The 19,287-nt window shown below is 45.0% G+C and overlaps 1 protein-coding gene across 3 annotated transcripts in view; it reads left to right on the forward strand.

Annotated features, from left to right (window-relative positions):
• Positions 1 to 19,287, forward strand: part of TRIM67 (tripartite motif containing 67) — a 480,288-nt gene that overhangs the window by 365,984 nt on the left and 95,017 nt on the right. For all 3 annotated transcript variants that reach the window (XR_011260520.1, XM_069606899.1, XM_069606900.1), the window contains exon 7: positions 14,242 to 14,380. Coding sequence is in view for 2 of the 3 variants with exons in the window: in XM_069606899.1 (XP_069463000.1) it covers positions 14,242 to 14,380 (139 nt within the window). In the remaining variant the exon portion in view is untranslated. The remainder of the gene's footprint in view (positions 1 to 14,241; positions 14,381 to 19,287) is intronic.

Consider the following 19,287-nt stretch of genomic DNA (forward strand, 5'->3'; position numbering starts at 1 on the left):
AAAGTCACGAGTGCAATCTTTCTCCCCTAATTTGCACGAGTTGGAGGGAGCAGGCCCTCACCGTTCCAGCAGGCTCCGGACAAGAAAGTGCCAAAGTCATGAGAAATCAATGTATCTCTTGACTTTCCCAGGAAACCACACATTGAACCCAGGATGCCCCAGGGGAAAGGTTGGCAACAGATCACTTTGTCCCCATCTGTTGTCCCAATGAGTCAATGTACAATTTGACTATTTCACTTAAACGGATCTCCTTGGTGGTTCTTATGTATCAGCTCAGCGGAACTCACTTTGTCCAAACAAGGAAGGAGCACAGAGGGGGTTTGCTCACCTCAGATGCAAACATGTATTCTGTTGGACAAAAAGTATTTTGCATCCCTTTTAAATGTACACTGCGAAAGGGTTTAACACTTCTGTCCAGGGAGACATGCCGAAGCCTTCAGAGTGACCAAGGACAGGCTTCCCTTTGCTGAAAATCGCGGCCTGACTATATCGATAACTGACTTTTTTTCAAAACGCTTTCCTCCCAAACAAAATGTCCTGGTTTACAGTTATGATTATGAATCGCTGTTTAAAGAGAGGTGAGCTGCACATGTATGTCTTTCACATGCACAAGCTACACTTGTAAGTCTTTCCAAAAGCCGTCTGTCATCGCTTCACCTTGCCAGGCTTCACAGATACCACGTTGTATTCGTTAGTTATTTTAATGAAGGCAACGAAAGGAAAAGTGTACATCCTTTTCACATTGCATGCTGTCGAGTTGCTGGGATAGGTAGTATCACTCTGAAGTTCTGGAACTCCCACTAGCAGCAGGGTTGGTACACCGATACGGTTTTAAGCAACAACACAGAGAGGAAATGCTGATCAGTAGCCAAGAAATGACTGTAGAACTCGGAAATCTCTGATGTTCCCCACTTGACCGTAAAATGTTTGCCCCTGGGCAAGATCAAGATAGTGCATGTCTCCAGGCCTCGGTTCCCTTATGCTTGCAGATCCAGGGTGGGCCCTGAATTAGAACAGAAATGAAAGATTCAGCTCAGTTCAGGTGATGGGATGCAGTGAAGAGCTCTGGCTCAGAAGTCAGCCGGCTGTGTGAAACCTTGAGTTGTTTAGTCCGGAATCCGATAGGTTGCTCACTGTCTCCAAACAGCCTCACATTCTTCTTGTATGAAATGTTGCAATGCTGAGTAACAGTAAATGTCAGGGGTGATGTCCTTGGACTTCAAAGGGCTGTGGGTTCCAAAACAGGTTCCGTTGAAGTACTGGGGCCCTCGTCTGCTCTCCCAAAACCAGAGAAGGTTGACAGTGTGAATTACAGGACTCCTAAAATGGGGGTACCGGGTCCCATTTTCTTAGCTGCAGCCAAGCTTTTGGTCCTTCCAACAGGTGGTCACTCTGTTCCCTAGAGGTATTTTAGGAAAGGGTCTTTGCATCCCTTCTGCAAATTCATCTTCAACCTTCTGCAACAGCTGCAAGAAGATTCCCCAGAGGGATGGGATAGCACTATATTGATTGAGTTGAATCTTAGCAGTGAATTGTTGAATTTTTAAGCCCTCCACTAGTAGCCAATCATTACCACTTTTTAAATCAGTGTCCTCCCTCTCTTGCTTTCATATCCAGCCTGATAGTGCAGGATTTAGCGTGAGGTAAGGGAGTGATGTAAAGTTACAAAACAGCCAGATGCTTCTTTCTGTGAAACTTGCACTCTTGGCAATCTTTGCCGGTGCTGCCTCATCCTGCAGGTCTAAGAAACCCCAAAGTAATTGGGCCTCATTACAACTCTGGCGGTAGCCGTGCCGTTAAAAACGGAACGGCTGCCGCCAGAGTTGCATTTTTTCCGGCACCCGCGAATGGGCAGAACCGGGTCATGCCGAGCTCGGCAGACCCGGTAATTGCCCATTTGGGGGTGCCGGAATCAAGGGCCTTGCGATCCCCATTCTGCCCCACATTCAGAGTTGTGCCGGTGCATCCGACGTGCTCTGCTCGCGGGTTCCGTTAAACCCGCCAGTAAAAACCTGCCGGGTGAGATGGCACCCGCGAGCAGAGCTGATAGTATGGCAGTCCGGGAACTATGGTACTGGCATGCTTACCGGTACCATAGTTCCCGGACCGCCATGCTCGTAATGAGGCATATTGTCTTCCATAGGCCCACTCACCCCCTGCTAGCAGCTCCCTTAGAAGCGCACCCGGTTCAGCTGTGAGCAGGAGCTCAGCTTTTTCAGATGGGGAGTGAGGTGTTACCTTCTCACTTGAGGCTATAAAGGATTGCCTGCGTACATGCTGACCATATGTTGCAGTTCTGACCAGACAGGAATTAGATTTAGCAAATGCCTCTTTCATCTGATCATTCAATTTCCTCTATACTCCACTGTATCTTTCATGGGATAAGGAAGTATCTTTTCAGTAATCCAGCCTCCAATTTGTAAGAGGCAAAGACCTTGCAAGCATGTATTGAACTCAATTGAAAAACACCAATGTAAGTTAACATGAGAAACTGGACACTTAAAAAGAAGATAAATGCAAAATTGGCCCTAGCTTTTTCGGCATCAAGGATGTTATTTGACAATTGAATATTAAAAGACACTTGTCCTGAAGCCAGTGTGCATTTTAAAGGATAGTGTATGCATGCTGTATTCAACATGTCATGTGCAGATTCCTAGCATGCCAAACAACAGATGCCTAACAAAAGGTATACACCGGTGTCTTACATATGCATGCTAGTTAGTCCTGCACTCTGGGCTGGCATGCCCATCTAGATAAAAAACACACCACTTTTTAAGGCACAGAGGACGTTATGAAAGTGAGGCTAATTAGCAAACATGACTTTTGATTCAGAATCCAATCGTGTGTGCTTCTGATTGATTTTAAACATTTAGCTCCCCCGAAGCAGATGGAAATCAGTCCCAAGCACTGAACTACATCTACACAGTATTGCCCCACAAATTGCCATATGTGTCTCAAAGCTCCTACCAATAGCAATATAATGCTCCTCCATGGTATCGAGGCACTTTACTAACAATAATCGGAACTGAGCACACATACACATTTAAATATGCAACAATTTGATCATGATCATGTACATCAACACTACATCGACATAGTGTCACGGGCAACAGTTAACATATGCCAACATGTACACCAAAAAGTGTGCTTGTGGCAAAAAATGCAATAAGAAACCAACTACAGCCCAAACCACCCAGAGGTGTTTTGATCAATACAACCTCATTAAAGAAACAGAAGTGTGGCACTAGCCCTGCTCGGACATTGTCTCTTTGTAGTTGAGGCATAGGTTTACTCTTCTGATCCACGCCAACCAGTGGCACAGAAGTGTGGCACTAGCCCTGCTCGGGCATTGTCTCTTTGTAGTTGAGGCATAGGTTTACTCTTCTGATCCACGCCAACGAATGGCACAGAAGTGTGGCATTAGCCCTGCTTGGGCATTGTCTCTTTGTAGTTGAGGCATAGGTTTATTCTTATGATCAGATCTGTTAGAGCTCAACAGAACAGTAATAGTTTCTTTACACTGGGACTGAAATGCCCCTGCAGAGCTTGTATTGGCCATACTCTGAGGATAACATCTCAAGCAGTGGCCATCTCTCTACTCAATAAAGCCTGCAAGATGCCAGTGGTTGAGCGCAAGGGGGAACTAAGCCCTGCACATTGCTGACTCAACCCAGAGCTCTGACAGGAAGCTTTCCAGAGTCCAGGGATGTGAGAGGCAGACTGTGGAACTGTAAGGTTTTTTTTATACCTCTAAGTCACTTCCACACTTGCAAAAGCATGCATCTAAAACATGGGGAATTAGCTTGCTCTTATGTCCTTTTATTTGGGTCCTCTTTGGCTACAATTACCAGACATAGCGCAGTGACAGTCTCAGATGCACGAGGCATCACACTCTATGCATCATAAAAATAAACAGAGCACACAATGACAGTCCACACACGTTTTTTTACAATAGCGCTCATTGGCTTTTATCTGAATTTGTCAAAATAGGACCAAAACAGCTTATCAAAATGCAGTTAGAACAATTTAGAACAGGATAAAACACTCATGTACAAGGAAAATAGACATCAGTAAAATGCAAACCTGGATGTCTCTTTTCTACCAAGGAGAACATGGAGCTCTTCACATTTTATACATTCTTTGACAGCTCAGTAAATGTGAAGACACCCATATGCCCTTTTTTTAAACACCAAACCTCCCACAAGAGAACTTGGCAGGCGATGCAGAGTTATCTGTGCAACTTTGGAATGTAATGGACAGATTCACAAGCTTTCCAGTGACTTACCGCGCATAGAAAATAAACCTTTACATTATATTGCATGAAAAGAGCATGATGTCGTCTTTTTAAATATTTGTTCTCATTTTGTTACTTATGCTTACCAAGTCCAGCTAGAGAGTTCAGCTTGCATGGGAAATTCCTTTGGTCAAAACAGCCTTTTCCCACTCTCGGCCTGCTTGCTCGGCATCCAGCGCAGGCCTGCCCCTCCTTCCTCCAGACTCTGACTGCAGTCATTCCGCACTCAGCTCAGCACACAGACAGCCAGCACATTGAACTTGTTAATTTTTTCCCTTTTCGCTGCTTCCTTCTGTTTCCATCCAATCTCACTCTGGCTCCCTTTCCATTCTTCCTTCTGTGTCTTATTCCCCCACTTCTCTTCCATCCCCATTGCATATATCTTCATAAAGAAAGTATATGATTTTACCAGCCATTCTCATACCCCCTGCTGTAATGTCATGAATAATGTTTCTAACAAGTGCTGCCCACATTTAGCCCACCTCCTAGTACATTTCCAGAAGCCTTTCTGCTTCTTCATAGTCACCTTTGTACAGAGTTGAAGAGCTTTGCTTCTCCAACCCGGATGACATGTGTAACACTTTCCTTCTAGCTTCCTGCGCTTCCTGCTCAAACAATGAGTTGTCTTTGCAAAATTAATTTTGCAGTTTCATTGCGCTTTGAGCCTCACGTCCACACACTGTAGATCAGTTTGCAATTTGTGCATTTTAATTTCCAAGCCATCGTCCACAGTCTGCACCTACAGTTTGCACCATGGGCTATGGCCTAGGCTAACCCCACTCTAATCACTGATTAGATTACTTTGGTTAAGATTAATGATTAAAGGATTAGTACTCAGTAAGGTTAATTCTTAGTCCCTACCTATACTGTGCCATATGCTATGCTATGCTTTGCTCACTCCTTTCCTTGGTGTGTATGATTCTCGACAGTGTCTCAGATCAGTGCTAAGCCACACACACTGGCTGCAACACCATCATCATTCATACACCGGCGTACACGTTCTCTATGAGTCTGAGGTGCAGATAACATTCTTGCATGGTTGAAATTCACAGTACTTATTCCTACAGAACTCTATGGTCATTGATTCAATAAGCATACTCCATTGAGCAATACAGTGGTGGCAGGAAGGAGTGCTGGGTCGACCCGGAACATGTCAAATGTTCTATCATTAGGGCAGTGACCTGGTCAGGGACTATCAATATCAGGACCAAGAGTTGATCGAGACAGACACGCTACCCCTAAGCACCACCCAACAAAGGACCCAAAGTAAAGCATTACAGGGGGTCAGAACAAAGGAGGCAAAGCCAGGGACCGTGCAGGGCCTGTGTCTGAAAAGGAGAAAACAGGTATTAATATCAGGAATAAAACATGGGTTGCCTATGAATCCACACACAAGGCGCATGGAATTGACTAATGGATGGTGACTGTGAGGCAGAGTGTTTGTCTGACTGAGGTGGATGAATGGCAGAGACCCCCAAAGTACTAACTCCAAGGTCTAGATCAAGGCTCTGCCCTTGTGACCCAATATTAATTGTTTTGGAAACCAAAGATAATGCAAGGATCGAAAGAGCTCCAGCAAAGAAAAATAGCCATAAAAGTAGACTAAATAGACCAAAAATGAAAGCAGAGATAGAAGTCCCAGGCGGACAAACACATTGCGAAAAGGGAAACTCCCAAATTAGGTCAATAAGCATAAAAGGTCATATTGCCAGAAATTCAGAATGTCTGGTTAGAATCCAGAAGCAGGTTGAAATGCTGGCCACAGGTCACGATAGCAGGGGTGATAATCTATTGTTTTCACCAGTGCTAAAAACTGGGCAAGTGCACTTTGCACCAGTGCTGCTGTTTGTGTAATACAAGATAGAGCAAACAAATCGGGTACGCCATGGGGAGTATGGCTGACTAACGCAAGTTTGTTGGGATATGTAGTCCTACCAGTGCATCTATGCTTCGCAAAGTGGGCATTGGGTTGGCATGTCTTGGTGTCCACAAAAGTGTGCAAATGCAATGGTGAAAATAAAGAGGCAGAACATGAAATGCACCAACAACAAAAAGAAGGGAAGGGGGTGTTGAATCTCCCCTTGCATAATAACGAAAAATAAAATAAAAACCTGCTACAATTGTCCTTTTCCACTCTGCAGTGAAAAAAGGGGCACCAACATAAAGACTTGGAACGAGGGACTGGTCCGCCCCAATGCATGTATAGGCCAGTGTATGGTGTTTCACACCTTGGAGCATGTATGGAGAGGCACCCACGGCATTCCAGAGTGGCTGGTGCATTTGCTGCTATGAAAACACTGGGCAGCGCATGACAGAATGTTCTAGAATGGCAGAATGTTCTAGAACAATCAGGTTTACTTTGATATGAGGAGCAGGGCTTGGCAGTCAGCCATCATCAATGTGATTTGGACGGGGACGGCTGATGGGCTACTTCCAATCATCAGATAAAAGAAACATCATACAATGAGGATAGCGGAACATATACAACTTCACTGGTTCACCCGTGTCTCGTAAACGTTCCCATTCCACGCCCAAGAAAATATGCCTTCGTAAAGAAGACTAAAAACAGCTGAAATCTGAGGTGGAAGAATTTATGAAAGCCACAGTGGTTCACCCAGAGGTGGAACTAAGCTGAGTAGCAATGCCCAGACAATGGTATCTAAAGAAGCCTAATCTCTGTTGATGACCCAACAGAACATAGCGGCCAAAGAGGTGGAAGCACACATTGATTATTGTCATGCAAGATTAGATTAGAGACTGACTAAAAAGCACTGCAAGCTTTAGGCAACAGCATTGAAAACATTGCCTGAAGAGTAACACGGCTGCCGATCTCATAGCCTTCTATAAGCTTCACATGTGTGCATCCTCCATATAGTACAAGGGAATCTTGAGTTGAACACCTGGAAAACTCAACTAGGGTGAAGGTCCTTAGATTTCTCGGCTTTCTGACATAGAGAAGAATCGCTAGAAATGGCTCGTTAATGTTTTTTTTTCATTGTCTGATGTATCCTGAGCTGCCCCATCTCAACATCCGCTGGAAGGAAAAAGCCAGTGAGGGTTCCCGCAAGGTGATTTAGTGGGAACTTCGACGAGGGAAGAAGCTCTGATAGCAGAAAATAAGCAATGCCAGAGAAAGAGGGGGTGCTCGGTGCTGCGGCTGAAACAGAGGCATTCCTCTCAGAGGGAACGAGAGACCTACCTCCCAAGGTCACAGTAGGGACATCCAGCGTTATAAATGCGAGCTATTTAAAGCATCTAAGGGAACTGCAGAGTCTGGAAGCTAAGGCATTCCCCAGAGTCTTACGTTTCCTTGGAATTGTAGGATTTACTATCCTAAATTTGAAATGGAAAAGACAAAAGTACAAGTCACAAAATTCTAAGGGAAAAAAACACGACTGGGTGATTTTTCTCATGCATGGAATTGGGAGATGTGAAAGCTCTGCATCACTATGACATCTTCTCGGGAAACACAAGGTTTCCTGAGAGAAAGGGAAGATCTCTTCATGCAGGTCGAATTTGCTGTGCGTTTGGTAGTGGTGTTTATAGGGAAGGATCCCAGTCTGGTTTGGGAAAGAGCTATGTAAGCATGGCACAGTATAGTTCTGTATATTGTCTGCATTGCATGATGTTTAGCTGAATGGATTCCGGTGTCAGGTTCCTGAGATCTTAGTGTAGGAATGCATTGTGCCGTCTGCCTATCGGTTACAGTGTTACCGCTGAGTGCCTGTTTATTACTGTGTCATGCACCTCCCTTATCCTATTCCCTTATGTAAGCCGTGGAAGGACTCAAGAGGTAGTAAGACACTGCATAGCCGAGACTGTAAAAGCATAAGAGGCAAAAACCCTGAATGACTTAGAAGCAAATATTAATTCTGAGTAATACCGAGCGAAAAGTAATCAAGTATTTTATTAACATTAGCCCTTCATAAACAAATTCTAATGATGTCAATTTGAAATTCCAAGGCACAATACTGCCTTACCAAAGCCTTGTCAGTTTATTTGCTTTTTTCAGATCACTGGAAATCCTGCTCCACATTTTGCCCAGTTTACTTGATTATTTGCATTGTTCTCTTCGGTTGCATTTAGATTTTCATGACATTTCCCGTCACATTTTTCACCCTGTAGAGCATATTTTGGGTGAAAGGAACCGGGATTCTGGCCTGTGCCCCAACCAATCCCCTGAGGAACGCCTGACTAATGCACAGCAGGCCACTGAGCATATAAACTGGTATGTTGGAGTAAGGTTTGCGTTATCTCTCTGCCTGCTAACCTGAAATGGGTGACTGCTGTTCTCAAAATATAAGCCGGTCTTCCACTGAACCTTACGTTCTTGCCTCCCATAAGCCTTAGCAGGTTATGGTAATGTCTGTGTGCCGCACCAATGCTTTCCCTCAACTGCCAACTCGCAGTTGCTTGTTTTGTTCCTCATGTGGTACAATGTATCTATTAGAGACAGAGAGAGAGAGAGAGAGAGCGAAAGAGAGAAAGAGAGAGAGACAAAGAGAGAGAGACAAAGAGAGAAGGTGGAAGCATTGGGAGCTAAAGACATGGGACCTGTCTCCAAATGGCCCGAGGTAGGTTTGTATTTGTATTTTTGTATTTTTATTTATTTGTATAGCGCACCAGGCCCAGGGGCAACCGGGCGCATCACTTAGTTACAACATGAAAAGGCAGACAGAGCAATAATTACATAGTTTACAGGTATAGAAATAACAATGAGAAGACAAAGCAGATTGTATTTACAAGGATACAGCTATGTATAAGTTAAGCAGTGAACCCGGGCTAGATGTCTTGGGCAGACAGCCAAGCTTTGGTAAGGTGTTTGAATCTCAGGAAGGAAGGTTCTGCTCTAAGCTCATTTGGAAGCGTGTTCCATAATTTAGCTGCCATAATAGGGAAGCTAGTTCCACCTGATCTTTGGAGATTGAAACGTGGAACGACAAGGCAGTTGGTTTGAGCCATCCTACGAGGTCTGGTGGAGTTGTGGAGGGCAAATCGGTTGGCCAGGTAGCAGGGAGCTTGGTTATGAAGGCATTTGTGGGTGAGAGCCAGAGTTTTCAGGGAAATCCGGTGTGGGATTGAGAGCCAGTGAATGTTGTGTCTGGTGTCGGATATATGTTGGCGCCTGGGAATGTTGAGGGCAGCTCTAATAGCATTGTTTTGGACAATTTGTAGCTTATTTAGGTTGCAGCGATTAGTGCCCAGGTAAAGTGCATTACAGTAATTAACCTTGGACAATACAAGGGTCCTAGCAAGGGTAAGACAATTGGCCGAAAAGAGAAAAGGGCGGCTGGCTGTGATAAGCTTGCAGGTATATGCAGCTGCGGATGAGTCTGTTTGCCTTGCAAGGCCTACTAGTGCCTTCCCCAACTAACCGACTCCCCTCTAAGATCTCCTCCCCCCCACAGAAAGCCACCACGGGCCTTGCCGTTAGCATATCAACACTAACCCGAGCCATGACTAAGCTCTCCCCTTTAACCCTGTTGCAATCTCCCACATCAGTGGCTAACCAGACCCAAAGCACTGTAGTCTATCAGATCTTGGGCTCTTCCCTATGGATAATGTAGGGGAAAGTCTGTAATTGAACATTTTTATGTACTCCCCTAGCATGCTGCTGCATTATAATAGTGAGTAGGCACCGCAAACTGCAATGTTCCCTGCCTGTGCGAGGTGAGGCTTTAGGCTTTACTGCATATGTTCTTGCAATGAAGACCCTTCGTCTAGCGTGTAGCTATGGTCGCCTTCACATCTCTCGCTTCTGACGTGTTTACTTTTTGGCATATGTAAGTGTGTTTTACGATCCCGCTCTCTTAGGAAAGCCAGCCTTAGCAGACAGAAGTCATACTGTAAGCGTGCTCTCCTGCCTCATACCACGTATGAATCTCTGAGGAGTATATTCAACTCCACTAAATGTATCACTTTATGCTGTCCTTCCTGATAACACTGTTTTACACGTAAGAACGCAGCGGGTGTCAAAGACTTGGATAGAGAGGCTTTGTTCCTTGCTTGTGACATTGTTTAAGTATGATTCCTTGCCCTGCCTGGACCTTCCCTTCCATTAAAGTGCATGTGTTCCTTTGGGTATAAGAGAATGGTTCACAGAGTGAGGGAGGTTCTCACTTGTGTCGAAGTCTCGTACTGTCGTTGGTTTGTTTTGTCCTGTTGCTTGCTTTTTACTAATAAATTGTTCACCAATACACCGGAATAGTCAGTGGTCAATTATTTCCATGACAATATCATACTCCCACGTTTCTTCTGCCAAACCCGTAGAGGGTCGATTGGCACTCAGGAACCGGACCTGCACCTGCCTTTCCCACTGTCCCCCTAATGAACCCCATCCCCCTTTCCCCTTACAGAGCCAAGCACAGCGAGACCACCAATAGTAGCAGACAGGCGCTATACAAGACTGCTTACATTACATGACATATTTTCACCACCATGCGTATCTAGTGTTGGTGATATGATATGATATGGTTATTTATAACGCACTTAATACCCAGATATTCCTAAGCGTGGACCCGGGGATCGAACCTGTGGTGCTGCGTGTCGTCTTGCTTCCAAGGCAAGCATGTTGCCCCTGATGTATCCTCCCGAGACAGATGACGTTGGCTTCAATAGCAGGTTCTTGATTTTTTTACACTTTTGATTTGACTCTTCAAAATTGCCTTAGTCATAATGAATGAAATGGCTTACAAGCAGTATCTCTACATTTGTATGTTCTGCTATTGTTTAATCTCCCAGTTCATGGCGAGACTGATGGGGCTTTGCCCTTCATACTCTGGCTAACTAACAGAAAAGGTTTTGCATGGCAAATAGCTGGACACCTTAAATGTTAGGTGCCCTGTTAACCTTGAGAGAAGCCATAACCTTCCAAGCCTAAACATTTGGAAGCCATTCCATGATTTTGGAAGTCAGAATACTTCAGTGCGGAACATTTTGAGAGTAAATGACTTCAACAATAGAAACTTAGTGTTTTGAATTGTTAAATAAATAGAAAACAGGTGCACTTATTCTATCTTTTGTTTTTCAAATCTAAGAACATAACAGAAGACAAAGTGGAAATTGACTTTGTAAGAGCCCAAGCCTGGTCACAGGGAATAAAGGAAGGGACTCTTTGAATTGCTCATGGACAAAAAGAATCAACATGTTATGGGTTACTTGAAGCTTCCCAAGCGGAAGTCCCATTTTAAGCATGGTGCATTCTATAGAAGTATTTGGGTCTGTGGCTCTGATTTTATTGACGTTTTTTCTGAACTTAAAAGCATCCAACAAGGGCTTAAAAGAAGGGCTGCCGGGGCCTAAATGCCTGCTACAGTTCACAGCAAGGATCTTTCAAGCAACCTCTGCTGTCACTGTTGCTGTACAGGGAAAGAAGGGTGCCTGCCATGTCCCGCTTTGCAAGTAGTGAGTTAAATTCCAGATACCAGATTACAGTATCACAATGTTGACCTTGAGATTAATAGCACTGTACATCAAAATACTAGAGCTCTGAATGTCAAGATAAAATCCTGGCTATCCTAATGATGTCCATATTGTCGAAGTAAGGTCAGATGATCTCCCGAGTACAGATGACGGCCTTGAGATCAAAATGAAGCAGTTGAGTTTGGCAAGCCCTAAAATAGGCTGGGAAAGGGTCCAGTGTTTGCCAGTTGAACCCACAGCACTAAGCTGTTACCATTTCCCAATGGACCTTCTCATAAAAACTCCACATCTGTCCAGCAACAACCATCCCATGGCTGGCTTGGGACAAGATAGTCCCATCCCCAGTATGCAGCTGCATCTCTCTCTCTCTTTCTCTCTCTCTCTTTCTCTCTCTCTCTTTCTCTCTAGGCTTAAAAAATTGCTGAATGCTTTTAAAGTTCAGAAAATGCTAATTTGATTTAGTTGTCATAACTCGCAAATGGTTTCGCTTGCATCCGCCAAAATAGGTCTGTGTGAAGAACAACAAATAAAAATGATTGTGCGCATGTTATTCCATTGTCCTAGATGTTCTTACGGCGGGCTAATATTTTGCATAAAAACGATTCTTGAAATTCTGAAAAATTTATGAAATAAGAAACAAGGACATAGCTAACTTCTGACTCAGACTTTGATGCTTAACCGGTGTTAAGAAAAATGTTAAATGATGTTCTTGGCAAGCGTGAGAAGCAACAAGCTATTTTCAAGGGTGACGCAGTGACTTGTTGTGATGAGATCTCTGAACGTTATCCATAACGCTCTAGGTTTTTCAATGTGTTGCCATTTGTATGCATTGTTAAACGAAATTAATCACATTTTGTATGATACGTTTTCTGGCAATCCTGGTACAGTAAATAAATGAAAATGCAAAATATCAGCTACCTCTTTATTTGACAAGTGGTTTCCAACCTCAGATTGGCTGAAATCCCACACACTTGGCATCTCAAAAGCAGCAAGAGCACTTTACTGCGCTCTCAGACAGAAGGCAAGGTACAGTCATAGCAAATATAATTAACATTTTTCTTTTATAACAACAAGTGGTTTCTAAGCGCGGGATCGGGATTTGAACCTGTGTTGCTCCGCGTTGTCTTGCTTCCAAGACAAACGTGTTGCCCGTGAGCTATCCTTACTCCCCTTGGCACAATGAACTGGCTAAGTTGATGCTGCAAGTACTGTCTGTCATGTCACACCTGCACAGATGTGGGCATTGGGCGTTGTGTTTTTCCTCAGTATGGTATGGAATACACCAGACCGATGTTTGTTTCAACAGTGGTTGAAAGCAGCCGCTCTCATTACAGCAGAAGCATACATTTACTTTCCTTTCCCAATTTCCCGTCTGCTTGTTTCAACAACAGGTAAAGTCATTTGTTGAAGCAGAATCAATACTGAGATGTAGGGTTTTCCTCTGAATGTTCTTCTTAAGCTCCCATGTGTGATGGTATATATACATATAACCAGAATTTAGCACTGTACTAAGTCTCCACAGTAGTGTTTTCAAAGCGCAGATCCATGTCCGCCGAGTAGCTTATTGTGCCCCTGTGCCGAGACGCCAGGCCTCAGTGTGCTGGAAGGGAGAGCGTGAGGGTGATCTTTTACCTGCAAATCTGCATTGAGACGTTGACTAAGAGGGACAGTTGGCAGTTGATACACCAAGACGTTACTATGAGTAACTCTGACATACTCCTTACATGAACCCTGGGAGGCCTGTTTGATTCACACAGGATTTATTATGAGTAATTTTGATTTACATCTGATTTTCTAAATAATACGTCAGAGTTACTAGTAGTCATGTCTTTGTTAATCAAATAGACCTCTCCGGGTTTAACTCAGGAGTAAGTCAGGGCTATTCATCGTAAGGACTTTGTGAATAGAATAGCCCTCTCCAGGTTTATATCAGGACTAGGTCTTCGTTGGGAATCAATCCTGTTTTATGTTTGTCTTCAAGTAGCATTTTAGGCTCTTCCTCAGGGAAGATGTTGACAAAGCTCCAATGATCCCGATTCCAAGGGTCCAGAGAGTGGCTTTGGGGGAGTCAGGAAGTGGCTCTGTGGGGCTGACTGGGTCTGCTCTGAACCTGCAGCCAGGCCCCTTCTGAATACATTATTGAGGGGGCATTTGTAGAAGGGATCCAGGTTGGTGGTGGGCTCGGATCGCCCACGTTATAACCCCGGCCGCGTTCACAGAGACAGACTTCAAGTACCCATCACGGTAAACCCATTTCTTCCCCATTCCGCACTCCATTTGGGAAATCGTAATGGAGGAGCGTTTCTACTCTTGATCTCCACAGGCCTCTGACCACATTGTGCCTTCACCGCCAGCTCCCTTGATCCGACGAGGGGTCCTAGGATCTGGAGAAAGAGGCGCTTGATAGGTGCCCTAGAAAAGGCATTGCTTTCTGAATCAGACTGCTGTTAGCAGAACATGCCTGATTGGCTCATGTTTCATATTCCTCTGGTTTATAAACCTTGTTTTCTTTCTTTGCAATGTAGGAAGTCTACGTTGGTAAGGAAACACTGTGCACCATCGATGGTCTTCATTTCAACAGCACGTACAACGCACGAGTCAAAGCTTACAATTCATCTGGCGTGGGGCCTTACAGCAAGACTGTTGTTTTACAGACATCCGATGGTGAGTATCCCCGAGATAAGCCTTTTTTTGGTGTGGCCATGCGAGTGTGTTGGGACACACATGCACGTATCTCTAAATCCTTCGCAAAGCAGTAGATCGGGAATACCCGATACCCAAAGCATACCCGAGTTTCCATAATTGAGGGCACTGTGTCTGTCGTGAACCCATTGCGCTTCCTTTTAGGGTGAAGGTTGTAGCTTCTTCTGGAAAGTTGTGGCAAAACAGCTGAAAACATATGGCAAGAAATGTCTTCAGGAATACAGAAGTCGCTTAACATCCAATAAAAATTAGAACATACATGTAGCCCTGAGATATGCATGTTTTAGGTTTATGGTCGTGTGGTAGGAGTGCTGGGATGCTGTGGGGCTCCCAGGGGCACATCCATGATGTGCCTTATGCACTAGCCACATGGATTACACTTCAATTCCCTGCTTGACAGGTATATAGTTAAGCAATTTCAGGGCAGGGGTAATATGATCTGTGCTTTTGGACAGAGGATCTAAGGGTCTAGCGGCACAGTTTGGGGCCTTTTGTTGTTTACCCAAACATTCATCTGAGACGCCATGCTGAACTACATTCCATAAGTCTTTGCAGAAGATATTCACTGTGAAGACTAGCAAGTCTGTGAGGCAGCAGTCATAGTAGATGGGGGCAAAGGCAAGATGGAAGAAAACTAATATCACTATTAACTTTTACAGTCAACAGATGTTGGGCAGAGTCTATAGTGCCCCATTACAAGGTTGGCAGTCCGGAAATTACAGTGCCGGTAACAACGTAAGGGCACCCTTTCTGGACTGTATGTTTGCCGGTAGGTGCACGGAACTCCCGGCAGGCCTAACCTGCTGGGAGTTCAGGCCCCTACTGGCATGCTTTTCCCTGAAGCACCGGCACCGTTAGTAGCGATGCCGGTGCTTCAGGTTTCCCATTCCCATGGAGTCATATGGGACTCCATTGGAATGGCAAATAACCGTTCCGCCTGCGCCTATGATATCCCGGTAGCACCGGGATGTCAGGTGGCGGAAACGGTGCTACAAGGTTGGCGGAAACCCGTCGGCTACTGGAGGGTTGTACCGCCAACCTCGTGGTCAGGCCCATGTATTGTGCTTCTCTGTAGCAGGTAGGCCTTGACTCATTCAAGCAAGGTGACTTGTTGTTGGTTGCAGTAGTTATGTCGGCACATCTAAGTAAGGGAATTCCCCTTTTGCGCTCTACCACTGCTTGTAAGACTTGGGTCCCCCAGGTCCCCTAGGCATTGGTTCAACCATTCTCATGGTCAGATGCCACAAGAATGTAATACATTTCTTCCTGGGTATCCCACAGTAAAAAACAATTGCGGTTCTGTTATTTCATGGTCTATGAATGGTGCCGGTTTTTAGATATACGTAGATTCCTTTTCATTGAGGAACTGTGAATGTCCTCACTCTGCCGATCTTCTCTATTTTCCTTCTTGATATGAGAGAAAATTCTCTGGAGGTTTGGAATCTTGTCCTGCTCGGGCAGACTTGATGGGCCTGCAACATTGCCTTCGGAGTGATCTTCCAAATGTTTATATTTTCTTATTCCTTAATAAGTAAAAGGTTCATGTTTCTATCCTCAGTGCAAGGATCCTATTTAGGATTTCAAAATCGTGGCTTTGTTTAACAGACATGTTTGTAGTCTATGACTGTGTAGTTGACTTTGTCCACACCTCCTTTGGAATTGTTGCTCTAGAGGCAAGTAAAGTCCCTGAGTCAATGCCGATAGTCCAGTTGGGTGGCACAGGCCATATTTATCAAATAAATTGGGCCCATCTGTCGCATGATGTGCCTGCTTGTGCAAGTTAAGTCACTTATTTTCAGTTAATGTTTTAAGAAATGAATACATTCTCTATGTTCCCTGTGTGACAGGGCCAGCGTTGTGGCTCTGCCAAGGGGGAATGAGCCCAAACCCCAACACCCTTCCCCGGTGCCTGGGTGCAGTCCCCTCCAAGCTCCTCCTTCCTCAATCCAGAGATAGTGGCGGCATTGCTGCTGCAGGGGAACACAGAGGCACGCGCAACAGACCGCGCAGAGACGCTCTCTGCAAGAATACCAACGGATGCCATGAAAGTGTCAACACCGGCTGCTGGAAGACTCTGCAATGATGTACACAGCACCAGGGCATGCCGCAACAATAACAAGACCAGCGCGGCTCCAGCAGAGCATGTCTGCTGGAACCCGCTTTAATACGGAGCCATCAGAATTGTTATTAAATGAAGGTCTTAGGAAGATCTTTTAAAAACCCATTAAACCACTAGGGATATTTTTTATAATTAAAAAGGCCCTGGAAGAGGGGAGCAGACGTCCCTTATGGAACACCCCAGACAGGTTGAAAGAAGGGAGCAGGGCTTACAAGCCCTTATGAGCCATGTGGAGCTCAGCAATCCCTTCACATGACACACACCCTCAAGGAAGGTAAGTCATTGGTCAGGGTAAGTAGCCAATCCTGGAAGGGGTGGGGATTTAAGTACATGTGTACTTAGTGTAGGTGAGGACAGGAGGTGGAGGAGGACGTCCGAGAAACCAGAGGAGGCGAGAGCGGAATGATTGTGGGGGCTTTTGTCAGTCAGTCAATATGTTTTATTCGGATTGGAATCCATCAAACACATACATAGAAACAAAAACAATAATATACAGTTAATCATAATCCATAAAATCCCTTCCCTTGAACATTTAATAAAAATACAGATCAACATATTACATTTTAGATTAGATGCAAAATAAAAAAAATCCACTGTTACCGCTGGAATTAAATTACAATGAGGTCAGACAGCAGCAACCGTCAAAGGGTGACTCCGATGTGCAAAACGCCCAGTCCTCAGGGAAGTATTAGACAATTGGCCAAACCAGAAGTCAACATTCAACAGCCAATCTTTTCCTAAGATACATAGCTCTTTTTAGAAATGAGAGCAGTGCCCATGCAGTTAGAACAGTGTCCGCACATAGAAGGAACAAGATGGCAGGCCTAAAGAATCGAATGTTGGCCACTCTTAGGACTGGCAGTAAGGTTACTCGTCTGATCTCACTGTAGGCTGGGCAAAACAGAAGTAGGTGGGCCCGATCTTACTTGCTGTGGCCACACAATGGACACCCCACTGAGGTCGAGTAACCCCTCCAATTGACGGTGTTTCCCCGCAGGAGAAGACAGTCAAACCTTGCGCAAGTGATTAGCCATCGACCTTTGCTAGTGGTACCCCAGATTAGATACGGTTGTTTCTCCTTTGCCCGGCTAATCACCGTATGTTCTCTATCTGCATTGGTCACATGTTCTAAAAAGGTTCTCTTTGTTGCGAACACTTCCCCCAGTATGCCTTTATAGCTATTCAGCTGGATTTTAGTAAACAGGGTCACTGGGGGTGCCAAGGCTTTGATGTTACTCTCTACTAAGGTTTTGTCTATTTAGTCGCGCCACAGGATTCTTCTCCAGCCCTCCCTGGCCATAGCTCACCTGATTATAAAGTGGCAGAGAAGGGCCTGTTCATTTGCCCATAATCTCACCCAAAAAAGTATTGGTGCCACTGCCCACTGGTCCTCCCAAAATTCCATACCCAGCTCTCTGTGAATTGAGATGCAGGGAGAGGAATTCAGGAGCCCTATTAGTCTCCTGAAAAACAGATTCTCCTTTACCTGGGGCTCGTGAGCCTTTTGGAAACCCCATAGCGGAGCACCATACAAAGTAACAGACTTCAATTGCGCCAAATAGATTTTAACCACGGCATCCAAAGCTTGGCCTTCACAATTTGAGAGAAATCGGGAAATTCCCCCAATTTGTTGGGTCAGTTTGACTGATTGTTTTTTTAAATGCTCCTTCTCGGTGAGGGATTCGGAGAATCTAATCCCGAGGTAATCAAACTCCCTCACTCTAGGAATAGTTTTGCCACAACAAACCATGGGCCTCATTTTTCTACCAACACCGGCCATAACGGCCGATTTCTTTGTATTTATTTTGAGCCCAAGGTTTCCCATAAATGACTCATATGCCTCAATGAGAATCTGTAACGCTTTGGGGGTTCTGGCTAGCAGCACGGTATCATCTGCATAAGCCAGCACAGGAAAAGCTTGTCCCCCTAGAACCAAAAAATTAGCCCTCGTATTGACTAGATCCTTAGATAACCCATTAATATACAGACAAAAGCAAATGGGAGCCAAAACGCATACTTGTCGGACTCCACACCCGACCTTAAAACACGCTGTACAATGACCCCCGGGACCACTATGGACACAGGCCTCATTGTCTCTGTGGATTTCCACCAAGACCCTCAAGATATCCCCTGGACAGCCCATAGACCCGAGCACGGCCCATAGTTTTGATCTATCTACTTTATCAAAGGCTGTGCTCGGGTCCATGAACGCAAGATACGCCCCTCACCCCTGCAAAAGACTGAATTGGCCACCAGGATATAGAGGTAAAAGCTCTGCTCCAAAGTACCCACCCCGGGGCGAAAACCAAACTGTACATCCGACAGAACCGACTCCTCAGAGAGCCACATTTCAACTAACCCAAGCAGAACTCTCCCAAAAATGTTAAAGGACGTGTCCAGAAGTGAAATTGGTCTATATGACATCGGGCTGGCTGGCTCCCCTTCTTATAAATGGGGAAAATAATATCCTTTTTCCAAGAAGAAGGCTTACTACCCGTCTCCATGCAGGCATTGAAAACTACCCTTAGTAGCGGAGCTCATAAGTCAAGAGTGCCGTAGTTGGAGTCCCACAGCTCTCACAGGACACCCCCCACACCCTACTCCTCCACCCTTTCCACTTGAGCCCCTTGAACAGCCTGCAGGGCTAAATTGCCACAATGGGCCTTAGCCGAGGCCACCCGGTGGTCCCTGCCCGAGGAAATGTAGTCCAAAGAAAGTAGACTACTAGAGTGTCTACTGCCATTGGGTT

The sequence above is a fragment of the Ambystoma mexicanum genome, chromosome 4p (genome assembly GCF_040938575.1).
Source record: "Ambystoma mexicanum isolate Mex_15411 chromosome 4p, UKY_AmexF1_1, whole genome shotgun sequence".
NCBI lineage: Eukaryota > Metazoa > Chordata > Amphibia > Caudata > Ambystomatidae > Ambystoma > Ambystoma mexicanum.